Below are 22,067 nucleotides of genomic sequence, written 5' to 3' on the forward strand. Positions count from 1 at the left end.
TTAATGATCATCCTCTTAATGTGGAGATAAAGACCTAACATTTCTAAAGAACATTTTAAAAGGAATCTCCTTTAGCTATCTAGTGTATGTGTTGCTTTTCAAGTGAAATAGTGGAAGAGTCCAGCACAGCTGGGCAAAACCCAGCAGCTGAAGATCTCCAAATGCTTTGCTCTGTGTGTGCTCAAGGGATTGGTGAAGTGCTGGTGCTGATGCTTCTCTCTCTTTTCAGGGTCGACATGTCAAAACAGGCCAGTTGGCAGCCATCAAAGTCATGGACGTTACTGAGGTGAGTAGAGAAACATTCTGCTTGGTTAGTAATGTGAGTAAAATTCGACGGCAAGAGACGGCATACGGTTTACCTCAGGTTTATGTGGAAGGGCACGGTCCTTGCAAGTGAACATTTGCTTTCTGTTTGCAGGGCCTGACCTCTTGAGCCTGTCTACCCATTATGAGATTTCTGTGTGCTTGTGTGGAGGGGCCTCTGGCCTTTCATAAATTGCCGTGGCTGCTCCCAGGAGCACGGGTAGGAAACCTGCTTTGGCAGGGGGTTGGACTCGATGATCACTGGAGGTCCCTTCCAACTCCTACAATTCTTTGATTCTGTGTAGCACTCCCTTACCTGAAACTTCTCAGAAGTGGGGAGGAAAGGAACATTCCCCACTTCCTACTTTTTTTTTCTTTTAAATATATCATCATACATCTGCCTTACCAAAAAAAGAAGGTGAGGAGGCTGCTTGACAGTAGTTTCCTTGGTACATTTGCAGCCTAAAAAGGGCGTACATTTATTCAAAGGAAATGGGTCCAATAAAGTTCCCAGAAGCCTGAAAGCAGAAACATCTGCAGGAACGATGAGCAGATTGCTGGCAGAATTCAGCAGTGTAAAGTAGTAGTTGTAACTGACCCAAGGGGATTTACTGTGGAGCTTTAGATGAGAAAGACGGGAAATTAACCCAGCCACAGAAATAAAAAATATACATCCATGCTTGAATCCTGAGCTGTCATGTAGTTTATACTGTTCAAAAAGCAATCAGTTTAAATTAAGACTTCAAAACAGACCAGAAAAAGCATGGCTTTTTCCTGTTGATTCCAGTTGTGTTTTACCAAGTTACAACCTCGGCAACGGCTTGAGATTTAAAATCGAATTAGATCCTTTTGTGTAGTATCCACAATGCTTGACTGACACTGCACTGTTTGAAGTTCATCCTGAAACAGAGCATCTTAATTTTCTAAACTCCTCAGTTTTACAGAGACACTAGGGGAAAAATCAGGTTAATGTGTATACATTGCATTAGAGCAGGGGTCTTTGGCAAGCTGGTTGTATTAAGCAAAAAGCTCTTACAAGGGTATTGCTGCAAAATATTTTCTATTTTGATATTGTGTGTGTGGGCCCTGGCAGATCAAAATGGACAGAAGCTGCCTGGCAAGTAACTGAGGTGTGATGGGTGATCAGGCAGGACAAGGAGGAAAACAAGAAGGCAGGGATGGGTCAACTGATAGTACTTCAGTTCTATCTCTTGATCTCCCTGTGATCGATGAGCAGCGTGACTGCTGATCTCTTAACTGAAGCAGTTGTGTCTGCCAAGAGCTAGACATTCTTGCTTTGTAAGATGGCCTGATAAAAACTGATGTTCAGCTGGAAATTTTCAAAGGTTGCCTTCTCAAGAGGCAGCGCTATTTTTCTGCAGTTAATATGTAGACAAAACAGAGAAGGATGAAGGTGCGATGACATAAAATGAATGCTCTTTGCTCAGCAAATGTTTCCATTTGTGCAGCAGCGTGAAGTAGAGCAGCTTGCTGGACTGTAGCAGTGAAGGTTTCTTCTATAACACTAAGCTTGGTTGTATTGCACACTTCCCTCTGTTTTTAATAGCATATATTAATCACAAACAGTTGTGATGGAGAGGTTGCACAGCAAAAGGCAAACAATTGAATAATGCTGGGTATAGCGTGGCTGAGCTCATGTTGCAGGAGATAGTTTATGTTTTGAAACTTGCTGCAGATTTGGGCTGGTTTTGAAAGTTGTGTATTGGCACCATCTTCTACCTCACAAGCTCATTCTTTCTTAGGGGCTGCATAGCAGCCAGAGGGAGGATTGGGAGATGTTAACCCCACACAGTGTAAAAGCGTCGCTGTTCCTACAGTTGAAGCTCATGTGTTTTTACTTCAAAGTAATGAGCCTTTGGAGGCCAAAAATGCGGTGTAAATTCTTCCAAGTCATGCTAAGTCAACTGTACTTTTTAACACCAGGCATGGATGATATTCCCATAGGATATTCCTGTCCGCTCCTACTGGAGTCAGTACTTGGCTCCCTGTCTGCATCCCCGTATTTGTGCTGGCATCAAGGCTTTGGTCCAGGCAGTGACTCAGATCAGTGAGCAGCCTTCAGTTCCCCTAAAAATTCCCTCACTTTTCTCTTCCTGCTGGTTATTTATAACCTGGATAAGTTTGCTGCTCTATTTTAGCATGTAGTCTTTACTGTGATGAAAGTGGCATGAGATTGGGAAAGAGCCATTGATGACCATGGAGGTGTAGGGGAAGAAAGAGCTCCGAGTGGTATTGCTGCCGAAGATGGCCTTGCCATCCAGGTATGGCTTGGTTTCCTCAAGGAATGGTTTTCTGAGCATCTCCTTTACTGGCAAATCACATTTAAAGCAGCTTCATCATCATTCTAGCTGACAGCAAGATGGTTAAGAGCAGAGAATGTAAGGACCTTCTCAACACAAGGATCTTCTCCACTTGCTTTCCTAGCTATATTTTCATGAGCTGCTCTTGTGAACTAATGGTAACTATCATCTGTGCATATATGGGGGAAAGAGACTGGAATGGACACTCTCCTAAAAAACTGAAATTGTAATGCTTTTTTTTTAATGGGCAGCTATTGAGGCTGTAGATGATTCGTGCCTTGGTACGTGTATTGCTGGCAGTACTTAATGCTTAAGTGGTGCTGTGGATGATATCTGATTGTTGTGTTTAACTGGTGCTGAGAACACACACAAGACTTTCTTTTTTCTCAGGTACCTCTGATCCAGTGCTTGCTTTGCCAAACACTTAAAAAATTAGAAAGCCTAATGTGTTGGCAAGCTCTGTAGACACGCCTCAGATTTTCAATTTTCAAGGCCCGGTTCTGCAGTTCCTGCACTGCTCATGATCACCAAGGTTACATCAGCTCTGTAAAGCTTTGATGACCTGAACAGAAGGAATGTCCAAGTCAAAGTGAAGACTTCCCTTAGAAAGTTTTGGTTGGCACAAAGAAAATGAGGTAGTGTAACCTCCAACTAGCAACGCTGGAAGAAACATTATAGCTCAAGCTGTACATGGTGTTTTGGAAATGCTCTTCATCCTTCCCAGCTTTTCTTGTGGTTTTCTATTCAGATTTTAATTTTGAGAAGAATGGTGGTAAGGATGAGAAAAGAGGAGGTGGGCTGAAGATATCAGCTTGATCTTTGAATATATTATGACTCGTCAGTACTGCTGCCTGAAATGGTGGGGGATGTTGACGTGCAGATTTGCCGTCTCTTCCACTTTTTTCTAAACAAATTAGGGAAAGCTCTGTAAAATCGTGTAGGTCTGTATAAATGCACAGATCTACAGCACTCAAGCAAGCACTGAAAGGATCTAAAGGTCTGCAAGCGTTCTTATAGTCTGGCATTCATGTAGATCATGCTGTGCTTTCTGGGGATGAATCTGGAGCACATGTAAGGGTGAAAAAATGTCACTGGAGCATAGAGCAAATAACAGCAAAACACCAGTCTTCAGCAATTGCAAACTGTTCTGTTGTTGGATGAACTATAAGCATACACGCACTTGAAAAACTGTTTTCCACACTGAACATCTGTAGGCTGAATCTCAGGCTGTGTGCATGTTGGTGGGGAAGCTTTATTTGAGAGATTCTTGCAGTCTGTCCTGAATCTTTTTATGTAAGCGACTGTTCCTTATGGGGTATTGTTTTGGAAAAGTCCATGTTGAGCGAGCGTTGACTCCTTCCCAGAGTTCCTTTACTCCCTGCCCGTGCTGCTGGGTTTCCATGGGCTGCTTGCTCCATACCGTTGTTCAGCTCTGTAGCACATCAAGTGAGCCGTGACTGATGTTATCAGATGCTACACAAGAATGCTGTGAGATTTGGCAGCAGTCACTGGTTAGTTAGAAGAATTCTTTTATTTTGTGAAGCAAAAAAAAAAACACCTAAAGACCTTAAACTGTTTACAATCTTAGCAAAGCTTACTTGGCAAATCTGTATGCATCTGATCTTGTTAGCATTCTATCCTAAACACACAGCTTGACTCTGCTCCACTCTTTTGGAGGCCTCACTTGCAGCTGCACGGTTGTTTCCAGTGTCAGTCCTGTGTTCCACTTCCAGAGATGCTTTTCTGTTTGAAATCCTCAGTAGCTAATTTTGAGGAAAAAAAAAACACAAATGGCTTTTTCACTGTTTGTTATAACCCCTGACGCTGCTGCTTCTTCCTCCTACCTCTTCCCACACATGCTCTTGGCATCCTCTGGGAAAGTTTTCCGCATGCCTTTTTAATAGCAGCATTTCTCAGCTCTTGTGCCCAGTGTTTCATGACTTGTCCAGTCTAGTCTGTGTAAGATTATGCTAAGTAAACAACTGGGTACTGTATCCTGCTGATTTATGAAAGAGGCTGCATTGCTTTTAGTGCTTGCCTGTCTTGCCCTTTCTGTACATGGGATACAGAACAATGAAAAACCCCAAACCAAAACCTCCAGGCCTGCACAGAAGTATGTCTCATCTCCTGAACCTGGGCAGGAGAGGTTACCAGAATTACTCATTGTTGCCTTCCCAACTCTGCTGAATGGCTTTTCTGTTATGGTAGGTGAGTCACTTTGAGTCTTGTCTATCTCTGTCTGATGGTCCATACAGTGTTGTATGAACTGTGACATTACGGGCTATCTACCCTTTGTATTTAAGGCACTCCAAAAGTGGTCTGTGGAAAGACTACAGAAAATAAGTGTTATGTGTGCATGCAGGAAGATCAAATGAGGAGAAAACAAAAACAGTATCAAAAGTTTACCCTAACTTCTGTTATTTTTAATGAAAAAGCAAAGATAGTCAGCTGATTTTGATCTCTTAGTATGGAGAAAAAAACTAATAGTTGATGCATCACTCTAAAAGACCATGAATGTATGGATCTTCATGGTAGCATGCAATGGAGCTAGGGCAAGCCAGTCTCATCAACTACTCCATTCCAGTTCCATTGTGGAAGCTGAATGTGGGTTGCCTTTTGAGCATGGAGGCAAGAGCACATTGATTTCCCTGGCCTAGAGCAGCTTCAGAGGAAAACAAAGCTGAACTGTAATAACTTGGATTGGAAGAAGGTTGAGAAGAGCTAAGATAGTCTTGCAGGCAGTGGGGCAGTCACTTTGCAGCTGCAAAGAGTATTTCTGGACATAATCCAATAAACTTTCCTGATGCAGTGCTGGCATCAGGTTGTAGAGAGGGCAAACTTTCACTCTGCTTATCCAAGTCCTGGAGTGGTAGATGAGACTGTCAGACTGGAGAAGCTTATTTGGGAAGGGGGGTAAGATGTAAAGAGTTGGTGCTGCTGCTGCAAGAAGGAGGCTGTGAACATACTTGAAGTGGGGCAGGAAGCCCTGGGTATTATTAAGCAGTTTGGGAAACCATATACAACGTGATTTGACTGGAGGGAGCTAGCACCTAGCATGACAGCTCCAGTAATGAGCAACTTCACAGCGGTACTGTGTGGTTGGGTGGAAAATTGGCAACAGGGGAGAAGAAAAGAGATGTGAAATGTTCATACACGCGTGTTGCTCTACTTGCTTTTTCCAGCACATAGTTTCTTAGCGCAAGATTTCCACCTGAGCAAAAGACTATTTGCAAGCATGGCCTGCTGCCAGCTGTCCTTGCGGGTGGATCTCCCTCTATATATTTTAACGTGCTTGTTTTGGAACCTGACTGTTTCAAGGCTGGAAGAAACAGATGTTTTCCTTCTGCTATAAAGATCCTTGAGGGCACCATTGCTGAAGCATCTATTACCTGTTAACAGCCAAAGAGCTCTGAATATGAGCACTTAGTGTGGCGCATCCAGTAGCTTTCCCATTGGATCGCTGTATTAAGAGGATGTAAAGACAGCTATGTTGACTCTGTCTTCCCCTCATCTCCTCCTGCTTATGGTCTAACATGCAAGGCCTCATCCTATCTAGCGGAAAATGCTTTGCTCCTGCCCCATACATTGTATACAATTTACATTATAAAGATGGCCTGGCTGTGTTTATGTCCACTAAAGGGAACTCTGCTGTAGTTTGCAGTGCAGAAGAATCTCCTCTCTTAGGGAAGATGTTGTCAAATCCTGCCTGCCCAGCCATAGGAGAACCAGGTAGCACCTTTCTGTAGCACTGCGAAGTGGCTTCCACTTGTGTATGAAGGGAACGAATGTTAGCATCCGTGGGAGGGAATGCTGGGCTCTGATATATACCATGATGAAGTCTCTGTGTGGCAGCATACATCTGCTTTCACTACCACAACATCTAATTCCTGGTCACACCTGTGCTGACATGAAGCTAAGTACTGCTGCATGCAGGCCTTGCTGAGGAGGGAGCTGACCTGTCTGTGTTACCAAGTGCATATTGGAGCTGTCTGAGGAGGGTCAGCTGCTATTGGGAAACAGAACTGTTCTGTGTGCAGATAACAGCAAAAAGCACGGGGCTACATTTGGAATATTTTCTGTCAGATACGCAGCACAGCAGCTCAATTTACCACCGGTGAATCAGACACACTGTCTGCTCAGGGAAAACAAGACAACTCTGTCAATGCACTGTTAGAACATGTGTGCTCTTGTCAGTCTGGGCTGAAATAAAACCCAATGAGAGCTGTGACAGAGCAGTGTGCTTTAATTTTAGCAAGTACCCCAGCTGAGGCAGGCTCTGCAGCAGATTCCTACTGCCTGCATAGGCGGGCGAGAGCACAGCTCCAGCTCCCGTCTTTTAGGGGTGAGCTTTACATTTTGGCATTAGGATCAAAGACGGGAGAATTAATTTGCTGTTTATGTTAAAGGGGATATATCTCCTTGAAATGTAATCTTTCCTGACTGTGTTTAATTGTAGTTTCATCAACCCCACCTGCCTGGGGGGCTCCTCCTGTTTCTGCTGTGACATTCCGTGTTTTTATCTTGACTTCCGAAGGAAATGAGGCTTCTCGGTGATAGCACGTGTGCCTCTTTGCCTGCTTTTCCACCCACTGCTATTAAGGTCTGCTGGCCAATTTTGGCCAAGCATAATGAGGGAGAAATTCCAAAGATATGAAATCCCGACGAGTTATGTGAAAGCTGGCAGGCGGCGCGGAGAGGAGAGCGGGTGGAATTTACATCCTTTGCGCCAGGTATGGCAGGCAGACCTCAGCCACCGGCCATTATCAGATGGCTGGCCACTGTTCTGTAGTAAATCAGGAGGAGAAAGCAGATAACTTTAGAGAGAAAGTTCTAATGCTTGGCTTTCGAGTGAATGCTGCAGCTACAGGAATGCGCTCAGGGTAGCGCATGCAAATTGCTTTCAAGCATTTAAATATTTCCCTCTGATTCCGTTTTTAGTTTACCGGCCTACGAATAGAAACTGTACATTTGAGATGATCCCATGTGATTTCTCTCTTGTGCTCTGTTTTTAACATGTGTGTGTGTATATATAACCACAAAATAGCGATGTTGTTCTCTAATGTTTAATGGGAGAGAAATGTTTGCTCAGAGTCTCTCGACAGCACTCCTTTTGCAAGACAGAAAGTTTGAGTGATGTGCAGGGAGTTGTTGGCCAAAATACAGTCTTAAAACCCAGCTCCTAAAACTGGAGATTATGGCAGAAAGTGCTAATGTGCAAGGACATGGGAATTTGTTGTACTCCAAGCTGGCTTGTAACCGTGATTAACACCCCCCTCGTGCCTGAGAGGAAAGAATTCTCTCCCCTGATGCCCAGTCTCTTAAATATGCAATAGGAAGCACATGGCTGAGCTAAGTGTTAAAAGAGCCATGAAGATACTACGCAAACTATAGTTTAGCTGATTGCTCTAGAATCTACTCTTTGTCTCCTGAGCCTAGAAACAGCTTTTCTAGTAAGGGGCTTGTGTACATTCCTGTGGATAGGTTTAATCCAAAAGGGATTAAAGCCCAGAGTGTGCTTTGCGTAGTCTCTCTGACGGAGAATATTTTCTACTGCTAAATAAATCCACAGAGGTGTTGCCATTAAATTGCAGATTGCTTCTTCATAATAAGCACGTGCAGTTCAGTTTTGCTCTCCTGTCTTTGCTTTCTCTTTTTGTAGGATCTTGCTTCAAACAGGAATGAAATGGTGGGAATCTGGCCAATGAGGTGTCTTTTTATGCTGGCTCCCAGTTATTTCTTCCGTGTCAGGCTTTTCTTCTCATATATTTTGGTCTGAAAAAGATACCTCTGAGAACAGAGAGAAAGCTGCAGAAGGAGCTGCTGTTCCTATGTAGGGAGCACAACACTTGTGCATTTTGCATTGTGCCCATAAGGTAAAACGTTAGCTTCTCTACCCAGCAGCACTGATTCAAAAGGCATGGTGAGAGTTGAGCAGCCTGGTTGCTTTCGCAGAGTGTTTCTGGATGACGGAGGCCTTTCCCTCTGCCAAGTGTCAAGGTCAGTTCCAGAAATGAACTTTCAATTTTTTGCGTGTCAGTGGATGGATGAGGTGTTTTTGCAGTTTGTCGTTAAAGTAGGGATATTTTCCACTATAGCTCTTTCTTCCTGAACTGAGCTTCAGTGTTTGATTCAAGTTTTACGTGAGTTGGTAAGAATTAAGTGGAAATCCCAGTGTAAATGCAGCAGCCCCTTTACCTTCAGATAACTGTTACTAGCCTGGCAAAGCACCTTGGATGAGCATGTGAGAACGAGATGAGAGAATGCCCGTGATTGTTGAAAATGGCTTTCTGATGTGGAACCTTTGACCAAATGGAAATGTAATCGGGAGAACAGACACGGGGCAGGAGGAGGAGTGAGCACCCCGGCTGCCTGCTTGACTCCCCCTGTGAGCACAGGCAGCTCCGCTAGGGTAAGATTTCTTTGGCATATTTTACTTTGGTGGCCTTTTCTCTACCCTATAAGAGTTAGATGTTTTCCAATCTGGGAAGCGTATCTAGCCTTGATTTGCAACACAAATTGTTAGCGTGTTGCCATTTGTACGGTTCTGGTAGAAATGGAGGAATCAGCAAATAAATTGCAAACTCTTTCCCTTTCCCCATGCATACCAATGTAAACAAACAAACAAACACCCCTGTATAATGAATGAAAGGATTTCTACTCTCAGGGAGGAAAGGAGGAACAGTTTGTTTTCTATTTATAAATATTCAGATAGCTTGGTCTTTGCAGAACCACTGGGTGGCTGAAGCTGGCGGAGACCCCTGTGGTCCAATGCCTGTTCCAGCAGGGCCACCCAGAGCAGGGTGCCCACACAGCTATATGGCTTTGTGATGCCTGGAGGAAAGCTGGTCGTGCTGTCTTCCTGAGGGCCTGACTGCATCCTCCGCAGCCACCTGCGATGGCTGTGAGGGAGGGTTTGCAGTGCTGCGCACCTGGGGGTTTGGGAGAGAAGAGCCAAGATCTTCTGCAGGGATTCCCCCACCCTCTGTTTCTTTCTGTTGTGCAGCAAGCTATTTTTAGGCTGCTTGCCTGCTTCAGAAATTACTTCACTTTTTTGTGTTGGACCACTTCCATAACGTTCGTTGTGATTCTGAATTCCAGTGTTCAGGATAATGTTGGAGCAAAAAGTCGCAGGGTGGTGAGTTTGACTCAGTGGTAGAGCCTGAAACCTGCATTGAGGCAGTGTGTGTGCCAGTGGCCTCTGAGCTGGTGACTCACAGGAGCCTGGCCTTGTGAACCAGTGCTCTGTATTTGCCAGCAAAGGATCTCCTTAATCCTGGGTTTAATGGTGCCTTTGCTGGCAAATGGCAAAAGAAAGTGACCCAGGAACAGCTTGAGCCAGGTACCCAAAGCAGATCTACCTCTGAAATACACCCATTTACTTTAAGGACAAAATGAGAAGCCCAGGCTGTCTTTGCTGTGTATGCTTGTGCAGTACCATTGCTAATGCACTGGACATTGTTCTTTCTCCCTCCAGGTGTTAGATAGATATGACTTAAATCATGTATTTATTTGATCGTCCTGAGATAGAGCAGACTGTAATGTGGGAAACAAGGCCTGTTTTAACATTGCTGCATATAATCGTTCTGAAAATACCCATATATCAGTAGCCTTCAGAGTGCAAGTGACTGCTTAGAGAATGGGCAGTTTCTAATGCCCTGCTTAGCATGACTTCATGAGCTGTTGCGTCCTCCTTGAGAAATGGCCATCTCAATTGTCCGGAGAGAAGCGATTTCTTGTGCAGTCTTTTTGTTTATCTAAATTTGTGTACTTGTTTAGCAAAAGCGATTGCCTGCGCGACTGCTGTACTTTGGGCCATCACTAGAGGGCTTCAGATTGAGAAAGTGATTTGCTTTTCCATGATGACAGAAGCCAGAAGTTTCCTATGAAATCTGGTACACAGCAATGCAGTGCTGACCCCTCTGAGTTAACGCTTACTGGTGTTGAGTGGTGTTTTTGTCATCTTCTATTCAGATAAACTAGTTTAATCTTTTTCCCCCCCTTCTTAGCCTTGTTCGTTAACCATCTTTACAGCATGAATAATCAAACAGGGCCTCAGCAGCCCTTCCATGTGTGCGGCAAGTAGGACTGTGATTAGGTAACAGCAGAGGAACGGTTTGGCAGCGTCCAGCACCTCCCCAAAAGGAAGAGGACGTGCTGTGGAGGTTGTCAGTGTGGTACACACTTACTGTGTGGTACGTGCTTACTCTGAAGGCTGGTGCTGCAGAAACACATTGTGTGGTGGTGCTGGAAGCTGGGTTGTGACTGTTGCCTTGCTATACATGCTGCAGCAAGGTACGGCTTCTGGGGAAATGGTGAACTAAAGGGGTGAGGGAATAAGGGCTGTATTGTGTGAAAGAAAACTCGAGCTGGATGTCTTGCTTTGAAGATGTTTGCCAGTAAGTTGGAGAGTTGCCCTCAGCCCAGCCTACTTTCAGTGAGGAAGTTTTATAGGGTCATGAAAAGAGGCAATGTCCTTTTTTCTGCAGCGCCTTGTTTTTTGCTGAAGCAGCTCTTATGCACTGTTGTCATCTCTCGCGCTTTGGATCGGAGACTCAGTGTGCACCCAAAGAGAGTTCCGACTTTCTTCGATCTCTCTCTGTGGTGTGTGAACTTTGGAGCGTATAATGGGTGCAATTCAAAGCCAAGCGTGAGCTCTTTGCTGCTGATCACTTTGGCAGAAACTTCCAGCTGCCTGGAGACTGCAGATGGAGCTGATTTGGGGGAAAAGATTTTTCAAAACAAGGAGGGGAAAAAAAAAGAAGCACCCACAGCCTTCAAAATTATCCTTTTTTGTACCATTTTGCTGGCTTCATAATAGCCTGCCTGTTCTTCCTATTCCTGTTCTGCACCCCTGCCCCTCACTGTGGCAATTCATGCCAGCCGGAGTGCAACCAAAAGGTTTTCCAAGCAGAGTGCCATTTGGTAATAAACAGGCAAAGACAAGCCAAGTTTAACCAATGCTTTGAATAAAGCTTTCCATTTTGATCGGGCTTTGGGATTTCTACGTGCTCCTGTTGGAGTGACAACATCACAGGAGAGGAGTCCCTGGCCGTGACGGGCTTTGTTTGGATGCCTGTAGTCTGGCAGAAGCTGACCTCCACAACACATGGTCTTTCACTTAGCTGCCTCTCCCCGGCTATTGGAAAGATGTGATTGCTGTGTGTGGGATTTCTCCTTCCGCAATGCTTAGTTATGTTTCCAACCCGACTAGCGGCTCCGTTCCTTGGTGGCAGAGCTGGAGCTGGCACGTTTGCTGCGGTTGGTCCCTTTGTGCATGGCTTCATTGTCAGACAGCTCCGCTGTGAGCAAATCCAGTGCCTTAAAGCACATCCTCCTGAATTTCTAGGCTCGGCACACAATCCAGGTTTCCTTGTTCAGATGTAAATGGCTCCCTCCCCACCCCCCAACGTTTTGGCTGAGCTAATTGCTCTTTGTTCCATCTCAAATCAGTGTGATTAAAGAGATTTTTCAGACTGTCACTTCATCATGTTACAGGACTAGCATAGTAAAAAAGTTGTAATATCTGTTAGGGTGAGTACCCCAAGCATAGAATTACAGTCCTTTTCCTGCTTATGAATCATCTTCCCATGAGACCGTGTGGTGATAGCATTTCTTTTGTTTTAAAGGAAAAGTCCCTGAGAAGGAGGCCATTTATTCAGACAAGAGAGGCTGTCTGCTTTTGTTTCTTTTTAAACATGCAAACTTTAAGATTTGTTCTGTGTCTGTTCCAGACACTAGCCTTGAGCACGGCTCCTGTGCAGATGTCAGCAGACTGGAGATGTGGCCACTGGGGGCTGAGGAGATGCAGCCTTCCAATACATAAAGGGAGCTTCTAGACAGGAAGGGAGACCGACTTTTTACACAGTCTGATAGTGATGGGACAAGGGGGAATTGTTTAATCTAAAAGAAGGGAGATTTTGATTAGGTATTAGGAAGAAATTCACTATTCAGAGGGCAGTGAGGCGCTGGCACAGCTGCCCAGGGAAGCTTTGGTGCCCCATCTGTGGGGGCACTCAAGGCCAGGTTGAATGGGGCCCTGGGCAGCCTGAGCTGGTGGGGGGCAGCGCTGCCTAGGGCAGGGGGTTGGGGCTGGGTGAGCTTTGTGATTCCTTCCAAACCAATCCATTCTGTGATAGCCTTTCCAAGGACGTCAGATTGTTCTGGTAGATAAGGATTTCAGTGAAACACATTCTTTTGCGGCCAAGTTGCTGAGTGTCACTTTTTTACAGTGGAGATGAGGAGGAGGAATGAGCTGGTGACTACATCTGAAGGCTGCAAGTGCTGGGAATGAGGGCGTGAAGCTTCCTGCTTGGGAAGTGGCTTAGCAGATACGTGCGTGTGTTCTTCTGGTGTGAGGACCAGCAGGCAGCCATGCTGTAAGCCATCGTGACATGTTGCTTGCCAGTCAAGAGGATGCTCTTTGCTTCTGGGCATGCTGTGAAGGAGCAGGCTGCACAAGGCCTAGCTGCCTGAAGGATAGGGAGAAGAGACCAAAGCTCCAGCAAACCTGCTGCACACACAACCTCTTTCTGCCTGCCTTTTGTTTTGAATACCTGGAGTACTTGGGAAATGGAATAACCAACCAACCAACCCATCCATCTACACAACACCCAACTTGCAGTGCTTCCCCCACCACAGGGACAGCCCCTCTTGGTGTGCCTGTGGATGTGCACTTATACCCTGTGCAATTTTTTGTTACTGCATGGAGTGCCCCAGACTTAGAGTTTCTTTTAGAGGCACTGGGAATGACTTAGAGCCAGCCTCAGGAGGGGGATTTGGGACAAGAGCTGCTGGCAGCCCTAGTTTTATAGGAGGGAACAGCAGGGTGATGCAGGGGCTGGTGGCAGGAGCTGGAATGGGGAGCTCCAGTCTTCCAACTCTGCTGTAAGCTGGGGCTGTCAGGAACTCAGCTCAAAAGAGAGAGCCTTGTGCTAGGATCAGGGATATTTGTTTTTAAACTGGAGAGAAAGATACTGTAGCAGCTCTGATTTTTGAGATGAAATACTGTTTAATAATCGCAAGCTTGTTTGCAGCCCAGCAGCAAAAACAAACCCGTACTGTAATATTAGGATCCATCTATGTTTGCTCCAATCCTATTTTCTTGGCTTTTAATCATGGTCTCTTTTTCACCTGCCCAGCTAAGGGTAAATGCAGCTGAGGTGTGATATTTTCTGCCAGCATTTATTGCTTTTATTTATCCCAATGGAGGCAGAGGGAGTATCCTTCTCAGGCAGGTAATAATTAGCTGGTTATCAGCAGCTTCCTTGCTGGAGGAGGGGAGATCAGGAGCTGCGCCGCCCTGTCTGATAGATGGACACAAGCATCTTGTGGCTCTGTTCATTGTTAATTCACTCCTGCAGCACCGCTCAGCTGTGAGGTTTCCAGGCGTGCTTGGCAGCACTGACAACAAAAACATCTGGTCCAAGAATATAGTTCCCTTCTGCTGGCAGCTGCATGAAAATGATTTTGTACATAGTGGCGCCATGCCAAATGCACTTACTTGTACACTAAAGTGCACAGCCTTTATAGCGCTTTGGCAGCGCAGGGTGGTTTTAAATACTGTGCGTAAGTCAGCATGAATCTAACCAAAGAAAATCAAAACCTCAGCAATTGGTTTTTATAAAGAACTCACTTATCAAGTGTGCACAGACACGGATCTACCTCCGTACCTGCCTAGCAGCTGCTCTTGTCCGATTACAAAGGAAAAGCCTTTTGGTGACAGACCTGGTTGTCATCTGTCCTGTGGAAGGGTTTGGCATGAGCATGAAGGGAAATGTGCCCCTCGCAGATGTCCCTGAATTCCTCTGTCGGCGGTTGCTTTATTTGTTGCTGATAGAGATAGTCTGTCTCCTCTCTTGTTTTAGAAAAGAGAAACGTTAGCTGTGAATTGAGTAGTTTGTGTGTCTGCTGGTAAATTATAATTTGAGTGATTGGACCTAATAATTACAGAGTCATCATCATCATCTTGTCAGTCAGATGAAAATTACTCTATAATGGATTTCCTTTTTGAAAAGCAGTGTTTCTGAGTGCGAATATATTTTAGAGTTAAAATTTTAACACCCTTATTCCCTCCTGTCTTTAAAACCTTGATGGTTAGAAGTCTCCTCCTTGTGTAACCAAGCAAGTTACAAACAGATCAGTGTATGTGTGCTTAGGGCTGTCTGTCTCATGGCTACAGACCTGCTCCTGTGCTGAAATTTCTGGGGTGACCTGTTCTTACTCAAGGGGAGTGTGAAGGAAAGTGGAAATAGGGATGAAGAAAGGAGGAGAAAACTTGCCAGGTGGTCTTTGCTTGTAGTGTTTGTTTTATTTTTTTCTCTTCCATACCTGGTAAGGGTATTTTCTGTGGTCATTTTTAAGGGGAAAATGGAATTAATAGAATAACTGGGTGGCTCTTGCTTAACCACTGTTCCAGCAGGGCCACCACAGCAGGGTGCCCAGACACATGTCCAGGATCCTTTTGGAGATCACCCAAGGAGGAGACCCCACAGCCTCTGGGCAGCCTGTGCACAGAAGTGCTCCTGGTGATCAGAGGGAGATCCTGTGTGACAGTTTGTGCCCGTGGCTTCTTACTGTGACACTGTACACCACTGAAAGGAGCCTGGCTGTGTCCTCTGTGCACCCATCCATTGGGTATTTGTGGAGATTGTCCTCAGCCTCCTTGTGACCAGACTGAAGAGTCCTCTCAACCTCTCCTCATAGTAGAGTTGTTCCAGGCTCATCATAGTGGTGGCCCTCTTGGACTCTCTCTGGTATGCCTATCTCCCCCTTGTACTGGAGGGCCCAGAAATGGATCCAGTGTTCCAATTGTGGCTTTACCAGTGCCGAGAGGAATTTGACAAGGCTTAAAAAAGAAAGTAAGTAAATAAATAAAAGAGTGACTTGGTGAATTTGTGGCCCATACATCTGATCTCCACAATTTTATTGCTCTAAGTATGGTCGTGCTTTCAGTCCAGATAAAAATTGCTGGTCACTTTATCCCCTCCATGCATTTCCTTCCCTGTGCCAGCCTGGCCTTGCCAGAGTGGTTTTTTACCAGTGTCACCTTGGGCAGGTTTCCCAGCATCCCTTCTCTTCCTGGCACACAGTGCCTGCTCAGCCTGCTTCACACGCTCTGCCTCCTCCTCTTGTGAGAAGAAGGGGTACTTGGCCAGCCTAGGTCCTCCACCCACCCTCTGCTGTCACTCGTCATGGCCGGCCCTGTCCACACGTAGAGCAGAGGAGAAGGACGTGTGTTACCTGTGCAGGCTGAACAATGACTAATGCTGGTCCAGGGGAACTGAGGTGTTCAACCTTCAGGCAAAGATTACCTGAAATTAAGACTTGTGAAGGCTTGTGAATTCTCACTGTGTCATTCAAGCAGGTTTGTAAGACACATGTACAGATTGGACGATTCATTTTATTCCTGTGTAATTTACATATTTTGGCTGGCTCACAAAAGAAACCTTATGTTAAATGTCAGATCATGATCTCACACCAGTCCTTGCTTACAAGAAGATTTTTGGAGGCTGTGCCGTAGCCCAGATTTTGAAGTTTTCCTTTTCTGGATGTAAAACAGAGCTTAGGTTAAGGGTGACATGTACAGCAGCCTTTAAACGTGGGTATGATGTGTTCCTAAGCCAATGCACGACCTTTGATGTTGGGAGATATGTGATGGCAGTCTATTCAATGAAGTTTTGTCTGACGGGTGTATATCAGGCTTCTTTAAGGAAGAATTGTCCTATCTATTTCTTTATAGGGTGGGCTCAGTGAAGTGTTTTGTGTTGTACAGGTGGATTTGTGGGCTACAAAGAACGTGCAGTAATTCTTTGATTAGGGCTCTCCTCAGTACTTATTTTCTGATAAATTGCAGGGCTTTTTAGTGTATCTCCCAGAGCTTTAAATATTTAGAAGGAAAAATTGCAGCACTTGCAACATTTTAATGAGGAGGGTTTGCTTAATTAAAGCGTGGAAGACTTAGGGAATGCAGACAGCTGAAAGATCAGCAGCGTGCTATGAAGCTCTTCCACCTACCAGTTGATTTGGTTTCAAAAGCCAGTCAACAATAAACCTCACAGTGTTCCATTACCTGTTTGCTGGCATTTCAGCAAACGGTTGATGTTAGTAACAACCGAAGCCTGTGTAGTGAATGAATCTGTTCAGTAAGGAGATCGGTGTGTTCATTAAAATGTAGGTTATTGTGATGTACTTGCTAGAAGTGTATTTGTGTTATGCCAAAAGTGCTGTTTATCTTCCCATCTTAAATTTCTGTTAATGTAACTTCTCTTTAGTGTTTTGTAAATTAGAAGAGCACTTTCAGTTGTTTCAGCCTTTTGTTTTCCCTCCTCTCCCAGATGTTTTCCTTTTGCTCACTCTTTTCAAAGTTAATACCTAGTTTCCAACTAGAACTTTGATTTATCATTGAGTCTCTTTAACTGTATGAAACCTGGGGGACTCAGGAGCCTTTCCCAGGTCCAAGCTGTGCCCCAGCAGTGTCTGGACTGCGCACCCGGGGGAGGACCCACGTGTTGTTTGCCCTTTCAGAAGGAGACCTGCTGTCTGAATCTGGGTGGGGGGACAGCAGCCAAGTGGTGTGACAGCGCCTCCCATGGCTCCGTCATCACCCCAGAGATGCTGCTTTCCCTTGTCATCAAATATACACTGAGATGGGAAGCAGAAAAGCCACGCAACCTTTTTGTTTTGCATGTGAAACCTTTCTCTCTGGCATCTATGTTTCTTGTCTTTCCCGAAGCCCTAGGCCTTTGCATAAAGCAGAATGTTTTAACTTGTTTCCTTTGCAGACAGACTTATTTTTGATACCCGCTAGCAAGGATTTAAATCTGAGACTGGATGTAGAATTGTATGGCAACAGGCCTTTTTTAGCATGAATTATACTGGGAGAAGCAGGGTACTAACCCTTCCCTTTTTGGTGAGAGCTCTAGTGATGTAAGTACAAGGACAGGTTGTTGCATAACTTCTATGTAATTCAGACTTGATGAGGATGGACAATTCTACATTGATATATGAGAATGCAGCATGAGCAGAAAACACTCTTAGGAAACAATGACCAAGGATCAAGGGACCAGCCCTGGAAATATTTGCAGGATTTTGCCCTTAGGAGGTTTCTCTCTGGGCTGCCTTCTGTAAAGCCTTTGGTGCCTTGATGTTCTGCTGGGGGAGGTCAGCAGAAGCGCCTTCGCTCTGTCTTTAGCACAGCTCATTCATTGCCCAGCAAAGTCACCAGGGGCACATCAGGCAAGAAAGGAAATATTGTTGTCACTGTGATTGGCAGAGGAGGTGGCTCTGGAAACAACAGACAAGTATTGTCTTCATGTGGCTCTTGGCTCCTTCCCCTTTGCACGTGATTCCCTCTTGTGCTCCTGCACAATACTGCTACACAGGCTCCTTCAGGCAGTGCTGGGACCCAACTGAAAAGCTACCCATCCCTCGTGCTTCTTTGTCCAGTTAACTTTATTGTTGCTTTATAGCTGCATCCTCAGCGATGGCACTGTTGCAAACAATTTGGCTCATTTTCTCTCTTGTTTCAGATGATGCCTTTAGAATGCAGTAGGGAGAGTGTTGTGCAAAGGGGAGATGAAGCACTGTTTGGTGTGGGTTGTGAAGTGCTTTTTTGACCCCTGGGAGAGCAACCCAGGTGTATAGAGCCACTGCAATTCTCAAGCAAGGTGTTACCAGTCTGCTACATCTGGCAGCTTGGAGGCTTGTGTGCAACTCACAGCAACAGGGTAGGCTCTGGGAGGTTTCTAACCAGCAAAGACTACAAAGGGCTTTCTCTACTTGGGCTGCCCATGTGAATAAGGGACGATGTGACAGCGGTGGTGGGAGGGTGCTCGCCACCTCCACTATTGCTTGCTGGATGTTCATTGCTCCTGGGGTATTGTTGAGCATGTGGTGTGGCAAGCCCTTGTTCTTAAGCACAAACAGCTTGCTGCTTTGGAGAAGTGCTTGTTTAGGAAAGACTGGAAGGATGATGCAGAGAAAGGAAAGGCAGCAATTCCAAGCTGGAAACAGCCTGTGGGTGAGGGGTCTGTGAAAGAAGGGCCTTGCGCATGTGGTGGGACAGGCACAGGGAGTGCTGGGGGTGAAAAAGTAATAGAAGAGGGAGATAGAAGGCAAACAAACTTGCACGAAGTCTTTACCTTGAGGGTAACAAAGCTCATAGGCTCTGTAAAATGCTCTAGGAGAGAGAGTCATAGTAACAAAGTTGGAGGCTCTTGTATATTAAGATTTAGGAGGCACTGCATATGGACTTGTAAATGTTTATTGCATGTCTTGATTAAAGTCTTTTCTATTCAACAGCTTAGGCTTCCCCTCCCAAGAAGCCAGTGCTTTTTTTATTATTTAAAAGAACTATTTTGTATCTTATTCCCAATTCCGACACAGTTTGGGGGTTGGAAAGGATTGCGTTACTCCACGTAGCATTCTCAGTACTGCAAGCTCTTCTGCTTTTCTCTTTGTATGAACTTCCTACCTTGGCAGGCTCTGGCAGGGACTTGCCCAGCATTTGGAATCTCATTTCTGTTGTGGTTAGATTCCTCCCCTCCCAAAATTGCAATCTCCTTCCCGTCTTGAAGGCAGTACCACAGCTCCTGGTTTGAATACTGCTCTGTGTGCAATACTGCCCCAGCTCCTCATGCCTAAACTTCCCTCTTGTGTGTAAAGCTTTATTAACGACTGTGTATATTATGGATTCCAGTACCAGAAAAGGTCACCTATTGTGCTAGGCACTATTCAGATTCTCTCAGTTCTGGACAGATCCTTCTTCATATGGGTGCAAGCCAGACTAGGGGTGTGGGGAGGAGAGAGGATCTGACACACAAGCAGAATGGTGGTTTGCAAAAGTTGGCGTTGTGATTTATCCTGTCCTGTTGCCTTTTTTTGTTATGTTTTATCTCTTACATCGTGGTGAGTTGGTGAAAGAAAGGATGGGCTGTCATCTCTGGTGCCAGCTGAAGGCAAAACAATTGCTACCATCTTGGGGCCCATGGATTAGTTCTCCTTTTCTTCTCTCCCAGAGAAGCTGGGCTGATGCTGCTCTATACCTCCCTGCATGTGCATCTGAATTCTCTGATAGTTGAAAGATTCCCAAAGCCCACAGGCTGCTGCTGGAACTTGTGGTTCATTGCCAGCTGAGCTCATTCTGAAGTCCTGAGTACAGTGCAACCAGCAGCTGTTCTCCAGGCAGTGCAGCCCCCTGGATATGGCTGGCAGAGCTTTGTGGTGGCATGGGAAAAAGCAAATAAAAAGAGGCTTGGAGACTTCCTTTCCCCCCTTGCCTGAATATTTAGGTTTCCACTGCTGGGTAGTGTTATTAATTAAAACACTTGCTTATAGCTTGACATTATTGCATGACATTTGTAAAGGGAGATTTTTTTATTGTCTCTTCTTAAATTGAAAAAGAAAGTTGCTGAAGGGACGCATTTGTATTCCTCTGCAAAGTTAAGTAGGACAGTATGAAAACTACTTGGAAGCTTAGATAAACTTGGTTTTACTTTTGTCACAAAGCACTGTTTTGCTGTAAACTTGCTTGGCTATGTTTCTTCATTCATGTTACCCATTGTCCTACACTAGGGTAAATTTTTCTGTAATCCTTCTGTTTCTCCTCCCCTACCTATGCCATCCCTTGAGATACAAGTAAAGCCTGGCAAACACCACAAGCTGCTTTTTTGAGGCAACCACAGAGGCAACTCTTCCATCAAAGGGAGAATGAATGGAAGACCACACTGGGGTACTTCCTTGCTGTACCTTTAGACTGTTGCCTTCCTCCCAGCTCCTGACATACTCTCCTTGTATTATAGAGAATGGAAAGCAGTGCTGCTGCCCATCATCCCCAGGTCTGTTTCTCAAAGACAGTCTCTCCTGGTTCAGTCTGCTGGTGGCCTCACATCAGCTGTGGAGCAGGAACAGGATGGGGCTCTGCCTTCTTTAGTATCCCAAGGTGCCTGGACAAAATGTTTGATTATGGAACAACTTGGCCCAGAGAGGTTGTGGATGCCCCCTTCCTGGAGACATTGAAGACCAGTTTGGATGGGGCTTTGAACAACCTGGTCTAGAGGGAGGTGTCCCTGCCTATAGCAGGGAGGTTGGAACCAGGTGATTTTGAAGGTCCATTTCAACCCAAGCTAGTCTATGATTCTGTGTTTCTTTCTGGAGTTTCTGTTCCAATCTCTTGCCTCCCTACTGTGATGTCCAGTAAAGTGCTTATGAATCTCTCATTCTCTCAAGATTAGTGTTAATAAACAGAATTTTCATGCAGTAATGAGTAGAGTAGTTGCAATGAGGGATGATGGAAGAATGAGCAGCATCCTTAGAGAGCAGTGTCCTGGTGCTGCAGGAGCAAGCAGGCTGCGAGCCAGTAGGTGGCACAGTGAGGGGTGGCTGGCCTGCTGCTAACTGTGGTGTGGTAATTCAGGTGTTCAGGAATGAGCCCCGCACTCTGTGGTGGATTTCTGTGCATGTGGTTTGTAATCTGCCAGGTGAGGGCCTTGTGATAAAAGCAGCCTTGCTTTGAGAAATTCCTTGCAGTTACGCTGGTGTGGCCATTGAACTGTGGAAAGGAAACAAATGGAAAAGGAGAGGAAATCCACTCCAAGCCTGATTTAACCACGTGACTCCTGCAAAAGTATAGCTTTCTGCAAAAAAATTGCTGGTAATCAGACGTGCTGTCACAAACAGACAGTGAATGTAGAAGTAAAAAACACTCGCACCAGCCCCAGCGCAGACCCAGACAAAGAATGTTTCAATGGGAGTTTGTATCTGCAGATAATGGCTTAAAGTGGTAATTGATGCCAGCTGCATAAAATCACTAGGAAGGGCTCACCAGCTGCCTCTCGCCTCCAATGGAAAAAAAGATGCAGTTTTGTATCCCTTCGTGAGAGTGCAGTCTCTCCTCAGTCGGATTTAATTCTTCCCTTTGTGATCCTAGGCTGTACCAGCAGGGACGGCTTTGAAGGCCGGAGATGAGGGAGCTTCCTTCCCCCACATTGGCCCCTGTGTCTGAGTCCCGGGATGGCCCCGTGGGTGCTTTCCTTGTGGGGTGGCTGCAGGCTGCTCTCCTTGCCTTGCACGTGGCTGCGAGCGGAGCTGTGCGGAAGTGCTCTTATCCGGTGACATTTTTGGGTGGGACTCATCTCACCCGAGCGAAGACATCTGCAAAGTCAGTGTCTGGATCTTTGCTGATGACTTCATCCTCCTTTTGTAGTTAGGGGGAGAAGTAAACACCCACAGGGTTCATATTGTTTGGCCTTTTCAGATGTCCAGGTTGGAATGAAGTCAATTCTACCCTGGAAAAAAAAAATAAGGTCCTGAATCTGGAACATAGCAATTTGTGTCTTTTTTATTTGTTATACCAATTCCTGGCCTATAGCAGTACTGCAGCAGGGAGTTTGGACTCAACGATCTCCAGAGGTCCCTGTGTGATTCTCCACACTGATTAATCCTCAC

At 45.4% G+C, this 22,067-nt stretch overlaps 1 protein-coding gene across 9 annotated transcripts in view; it reads left to right on the forward strand.

Moving 5' to 3' along the window:
* Positions 1 to 211: 211 nt before the first annotated feature.
* Positions 212 to 22,067, forward strand: part of MAP4K4 (mitogen-activated protein kinase kinase kinase kinase 4) — an 83,617-nt gene continuing 61,761 nt past the window's right edge. For 8 of the 9 annotated variants that reach the window (XM_032441807.1, XM_032441817.1, XM_032441812.1 and 5 more), the window contains exon 1: positions 213 to 286. In XM_032441807.1, coding sequence (XP_032297698.1) covers positions 272 to 286 — 15 coding nt within the window. In that variant the 5' untranslated portion in view covers positions 213 to 271. Of the gene's footprint in view, positions 287 to 22,067 lie in introns of all 9 variants that reach the window. The other variant, XM_032441808.1, reaches the window with a different exon arrangement.

This window comes from Coturnix japonica, chromosome 1 (assembly GCF_001577835.2).
Source record: "Coturnix japonica isolate 7356 chromosome 1, Coturnix japonica 2.1, whole genome shotgun sequence".
In the NCBI taxonomy this organism is placed as follows: domain Eukaryota; kingdom Metazoa; phylum Chordata; class Aves; order Galliformes; family Phasianidae; genus Coturnix; species Coturnix japonica.